Source organism: Tenebrio molitor, chromosome 7 (assembly GCF_963966145.1).
Source record: "Tenebrio molitor chromosome 7, icTenMoli1.1, whole genome shotgun sequence".
NCBI lineage: Eukaryota > Metazoa > Arthropoda > Insecta > Coleoptera > Tenebrionidae > Tenebrio > Tenebrio molitor.
In genome coordinates, this window is record NC_091052.1 from 16,299,727 (window position 1) to 16,306,105 (window position 6,379).

Below are 6,379 nucleotides of genomic sequence, written 5' to 3' on the forward strand. Positions count from 1 at the left end.
AAAATAGTGTATTAAAGAACAAGTTTTATAAGGGTCGATTTGGCGCACGAGTCCCAGGTGTAGGGGAGTTTTCTATGGGACGAATGCGCCAATGCCCTTATAAAACGATTTTTTATATTATTTTTTCGAATTTGCACCCTTTTTTTAATGTTTAAATCAAAAAAATAAAATTTCAAATTCTAGGGAATTTTGTATTAATTGGTAACGGATGCAACTACATACATCTGCAACAGATGTTAAAAAGTAGAGTTTGAACGTTAATATTGGAAGTTTTTTTGTGTAAATGACAATAATACACTGAAATATTGATAAAAATTATCTTAGAGATCTGTTAAACCACGAGTGCTTTAATAGGTAGCTATAAACGACTCCAACTTGAATACAATAATACACCTATTAGAGACGCAAATTCGAAAAAGTTATATTTTACTGCAGGGTTTTGGTAATTAAACCAAGAGGAATCCTAACATTTTTACAATATCACAAGATCAAAAATTTATTGTTGAATTTTCTTCATACGTCAGTTATCAGAAAATAGCACTTTTTTCAAAACTGTTTAATTTTAATGTTAACATTGCAAGACAGAAATTACAAACGGATCAAAGTAAATGTTAGTTTTATTTAATAGTTTCACCAAGAAAATAAATAATCTGTCGTCCAATAACATTATCCTATCGAATCGAAATGTTACGATAGAATTTGGAAACACCTGTACAAAAAAGATCAGTCAAGTCGTTTGCAGGGTCACGTTTTGAAATTGCAATATGATATTGTCGTTGAATTCGAGGCGATCTAGCACATTGCACATATTTTTCAGTAACATTATTTAAATTTCCACCATAATTCAGCACAGCTCATTTCCAGGGCCTGTATTTCATGTTCTCTGTGTATTGACAAAATGACATGCCATTTCCTTTGTAACTTCGAAACGTAGCCGTCAGTGCGTAAATTCACTTGTAGTTACATATTAGCAAACGTAATTCTGTTTTAAACGATTGCACAATCATTGCCAAACAAAAGACTACCAATAAATTACAATTTCGTTGCTAAACTAGTCGAAAAATTTTGGTATTTTTTAACGGATAATTTATGGGAACGTCTTTCTAATTTAACAACATTTAAAAGGCTTTTTTTACTTCATGATTAATGTAAAAGGACAACAACTTTCAGGTCAAAAATTGCCACAGTCAAAGAAAGACATAATTCAAACCTGTCACATCGTCAGGTGTTGTTCTGATAAATCTTACACATGTCAAGCGGTTTGTGTAAAGGTTGTGTAATATTTTGTATTAAGATGTCGTTAATTAACCGTTTTTGATAATGGTTACGACTGTGTTGACATTCGAGTGGAGGTTGGCGACGGTAACATATTTTTTTCTCAACATTGTTTATGCAATTTAAAGATTTTTAGTATTTTGAATATGAGGTTTATTAATTTTATTAGAAAAACTTAAATTTCCCTATTACGATGCAGCTTTGTGAAAGAAAAGAAACTGGTTCAAGTTGGTAATAAAAATTGAGTGCTTGTTCTAATTCTTGTGATAATTAAACTTTAATAATTTATAAAGTTGCATTAATTTGTAATATTGTCCTATCGGAGTTGGTGTAATTAATAAGTGGTTGACATAATTTTGTGGAAAAAGCCTAAGATGGAGCCAGAGCTGCCATGTTCCGGTGATTTGTTGTGACTAAGTAATTTCGTCGTACGACAAAGGGTTTTGTGAGGCGGGCAAATGTTATTGGGTCGCCATCAAAGAAGAAAGCGTAAACACAACGCAAAAACCCCGCAATGCGTTATTAATATCGAAATGACACTGCTGGCTACCATCTTATCGTCCTGATTATAATAAATGTGAGAACAGTTTCAATTGAACAGCATTAGAGAATAGCTCGGGGAATACATCAAAGTCTTCCCTACTGACAATACAATCTATTAATCCTTGTCATGAGCGACCACTGCTAATTTATTATCACCGTCCTTGTCTCGTACACTGCGTTTCGCTCCTAACTACCGAATGGGAAACAACATTAACAAAACACGATAAACATCAATCAATTTAGTCATAATAGAAACAATAAATAACGACTATTAATTTCGTTTTGCCATCAATATATTTATCAGAATCGCAAGTCGCAAACGAACGATTCGCCCTCACTCTGACTGATCATTCAATTAGATCGAAGTCGACCAAAACAAACAATTGGCGCGAAGAAGGGCCCACGGCGCCAACTCGGACCACGCTATTAAATGCCGTCTAGGCGTCGCCGCCAAATTGTAGTGATTTGTGGTGGTCGGAATGGTCGTGGTGCTAATGGTATACTTAGGATAAATACATATTCGGATCATCCCAGCCTCCAAATTATAACTCATCAAACTAACGAGCCCAATACGGTGATGGTTCTGATTCGATGTAAAGTTGGTTGCATAACATCCGAGATTTGGGTCCTTTTTCCTTTTAATTTCTTCGGATTTGCAATAAGCCATGCCACGGATTTAATGGAATGTGTATTTCTCGCAACTTCATCTCGTGTAGAACGTTTTTAGAACGGCATAAGGCGTTCGCACTTAATTTATTTCTGTTGGGTGTAGCCGATGAATCGAAGGTAATAACTTTTGAGGAAAAGTTATAACGATTGATAATTTATGCGACGATAAAAACGATAAAATACGACGACGTCTAACCTTTGCTTGAAATTAACTATATAGAAAGTTCTAAAATAAATCTCATCGGTAGTAGCTTAAGTAGTTATAGACTAATAGAAATGCCAACTTGAATAGAAATAAATTACCTTAATGTATGGTAAACATTCATATATGTAAGCGTAAGAATCATAAATATGTCACTACTGTTGTCAAGTAAATGCCGATTAATGTGTTCTTGGGAAACTTGGAAGATTGTCATTCTGGTTGACTCCACGTCACCTCACCAGATGGACGGTGTGAGAGTGCGAGAGTGACAGAAATGGACAGTGTGGAAAAAGTTCAAGAGATCACGTCAACAGCTGTGGTGGCTGATCTATTCTAGGATTAGATAGATGGCTCTGGCAGCTCGTTATTTTGTCCCAATTATTTTTGTTTTATGGTCGATGAAATGTTAAAACATTGCTCTTAATTTTTGAAAAAATTCCAAGAATTTTAATGCTTATTTTTTTCAACTATGATATTGAGAAATAAAAATGCTTTTAGATTTTAGCGATTTACTGTTTTAAAATAAAGAAATAAAACAACACATTTTCAAAATCGTTAACAATAAAATATTTCCTGAAGACAAATCTCCAAAATTACACAATAATGATATGAGTAAGAACAGTTTGTACAAGAAACATTATTGTACATAGACGACGAAACATATACGCGGTCGTTCTAAAAAATGTCAAAGAAAAACCATGTCAGAGCATACGAATGTGACGTCAATTGTTCGTGCTAACAATGCAATAAATAAAACTGAGATCTGTACACAAATTTACAATAATTAATAATTCGGGGGATCCCCGATCGGTAATTATTTACAAAAACGAACAATTCAGCTTTACGAAATGTACATATTAAAAATAATATCACACAGTCACGTTCACACAGAAACACACCTTCGAGACAAAATGACAGATCGTTAGTCCATCAGGTAATCTTGTGCGACTAGTCGAAAAGAAAGAGTCAATCGTCATCATAACACAGCTTTATATTTGGCTTGGAATCGGTTTTCTTTTAGGGGTGCATGCCCGGAGCGGCCCCCAGCCGGGGCCCGTACAACGAGTAAGGCGACAGATAAGGTGGCAGTCCGGGGTGGCTCAGCTGAAACCCTGACAGCGAGGAAGTCAACGAGGGCGGCAACAGGGACGGTTTACTGTACGGATGGTACCGTGCCGTCGCCAGAGGACTGAGAGGCGGCGTCGGGTACGTCCTGTGCAACAACGGATGTGTGGGCGGTAAACTAGATGAATTCAACATCGACAATGCCGCAGAACTCTCGGACACGGCTACACTCGTATGAGTCCTCAAATGGGCCAACAGTTCCTCCGAACTCGAAAATCTCTTGCCGCAATACGCTGCGTCCCCCGATATCCAGTTGCACACGTACGGTAGATGCGAAGCCGCCGCCAATGCCGCCAACTGGGCATGGGCGTACGCGGCAGCGGCCGGATTGTGGGTTAAATAGGCGGTGGAAGTCGGCGGTTTGGTGTGGTCGCACTGGGTACACCCTGCCGGGCACGCCGCCGAAGTTTTCACCGCTCCTCCCAGTAGATGAGAGCTGACACCGCAGCCGGTACAGTATGGGTCTCTGCAGACCGATGGCAAGGAATCGGCAGTTTTCATTCTGCCGTAATTGAGATACGGACTCAGGCCTCCTGCTTTTAAGGCGTGATGCTGGGACATCAAACTGCTCGTCATCAAGTCCATGGGAAGGGGGAATCCGGCACCGGGATAACCGGCCAGGAAAGCTGAAGTCACCGGCACACCAGGCTTGAAAGTTCCCAAGGGCAAGTCCTTGATGGCAGGATCAGAAGATGATGTCAGAATATTCGGGGTGAAAGCCGTCTTCGTTGACGAAGTTGCCGGAGTTGAAGGACTACTTCTTTCACTAGATTTGGAGGTGTTGTGTTCACCAGCACTTGCACCGTCACTTGCTGGTGTCTTGCGTTCGGAGACGGTCGGCGATGCCCTCGGAGATGCAGCACTTTGGTTGCTTGCACATCTCCCGTTGGTACTCCCCGAAAGTGTACTCTTGGAAGTTGAAGGGGTTCTAACGCGACTTCCTGTTGACGCCGAACTGGATCGTTCTTCGGGCGAGCGCGATTTTTCTCTCGGCAAACAACTGTTCGAGGATTTGTGATGCAAGTCGCTCGTATTCGAGGACTTTTCCTTCGTGGCCTCCAACTTGTTCGATTTGCTCGACTTGTCGGCACTCTGGAGGAGTTTCGAATTTGGAGCGTCCGCCCCGATTTGGCTGCAAGTCTGGGCCAGAAGAGCCAGAGGACTTTTTTTTGCATCCAACTGCAACCGGCAATTTGGAAATTAGTACACGAAATTTAGGAAGAAAAAACAACTCACCGTCGTGGGCAGAGGTGTTAAATATTCCGGTCTAAGATATTGATTGCTGGGGGAACTCAACATGTTTATGAATTTGATCACCGAATCACTTTCACGACCACTTTATTACATAGAAGAAATGAAGAATTTGGATAACCAGTGCCATTCAGGTATGAAACACTCGCACGGAACTCTCAAGGCTGATGTACTCTCACACCGGAGTCGAGAGCATGACTGACGCTCGGTTGGCCATGCGACAGGCGCTCTCTCACCGACGGTGACGTCACGCGTCCCTCCATCCCCACTGCTGCGTGAGCTTTGACACCCTCGACCACAGATCACCATGTTATTGCTTCTTCTGTTTGCTTGTCGACACTCTTTGCCCCGATGTGACTCCCCGTCCTCCATCAACACCCGTTTAGCAACTCGTAAAACAAATTCGATTTTAATTTAAACCACGTAACCAACTGCACCCAACTTAGACCGTCTCCGGTTATTCTTCTTTGTCGAATGATGTTAAAAGGGAGTGGAAGCGCACAACTAATTAAAATGGAAATATCGAAGGGGTTTCCGATTTCATTACTGTCAATCGTGTTGTTCGAGTGATTTTAATTTTATGACGTGAGCTTCTTTAAAAATGGAAAAACCGCTGAAATTTCATTGTCAATTAAATAGCGGCAAGGAAGGGAACACGAGACGGATTTTCTTAATGGAATTCGTTTTTAGAAGGTGGCGCCAGCATAAGGCGATGAAGTAATACGTATACACACTTTTTATACTGTTTCTAGTTATGGAAATTGTTTCCTGTTACATTTATGAAGTAGAAAATTGCTCCTTTCCTGAAAAATAATAAATCTTCGACATATCTCATTTCATTTTACAGGTTCTGATCAAAAAAATTAAGTTTCATTTTGCAATTATAAACTGATATGGACGTTTGTTTCATTTTATCTTTATTTATTATGTTATTAATGAATAGCATGCGTTACCTTTGATCTGGATAATTATACATACGTATTTTATTTTTTTTATTTTTTCTACCTGTACTAAAAATACCAAAATAATTGTTCTTGAGGTACAGTCGCCAGCAATAAATTTTGGTCGTCAAGGTCATTCTTTGACGCAATCGACAATCCTCCATTGTAAAACAGTCGTAAATACATACATATAATAACCTATCATCATGTTGTATTACATTAATTGTCATTTTTTTTCTCATTTGTTTGACACTTTGTTGACATGGGCATAATCAGGCAGGGAAAATTTTTCAATTTGTGACAATCTAACCAAATTTTGAAATGACATTGACGACCACAATTTATTGCTCACGACAATACGTTGCTGTACGAT

At 39.2% G+C, this 6,379-nt stretch overlaps 1 protein-coding gene across 1 annotated transcript; it reads right to left on the reverse strand.

Annotated features, from left to right (window-relative positions):
* Window positions 1–3,181: 3,181 nt before the first annotated feature.
* Window positions 3,182–5,423, reverse strand: elB (elbow B). Its single transcript, XM_069053557.1, has 2 exons — window positions 5,051–5,423; window positions 3,182–4,993 (listed from the first exon to the last, which is right to left on the reverse strand). Exons 1-2 carry the CDS (start codon window positions 5,111–5,113, stop codon window positions 3,707–3,709), a joined length of 1,350 nt encoding a protein of 449 aa, XP_068909658.1. The 5' UTR covers window positions 5,114–5,423; the 3' UTR covers window positions 3,182–3,706.
* Window positions 5,424–6,379: the final 956 nt, after the last annotated feature.

Excerpts from the sequence above, each read along its gene's own strand:
- elB (XM_069053557.1), bottom strand. The coding sequence starts at position 5,113 with ATGTTGAGTTCCCCCAGCAATCAATATCTTAGACCGGAATATTTAACA. Across the intron at positions 4,994-5,050 it reads TAACACCTCTGCCCACGACG|TTGGATGCAAAAAAAAGTCC; the intron begins GTGAGTTGTTTT and ends TGCCGGTTGCAG.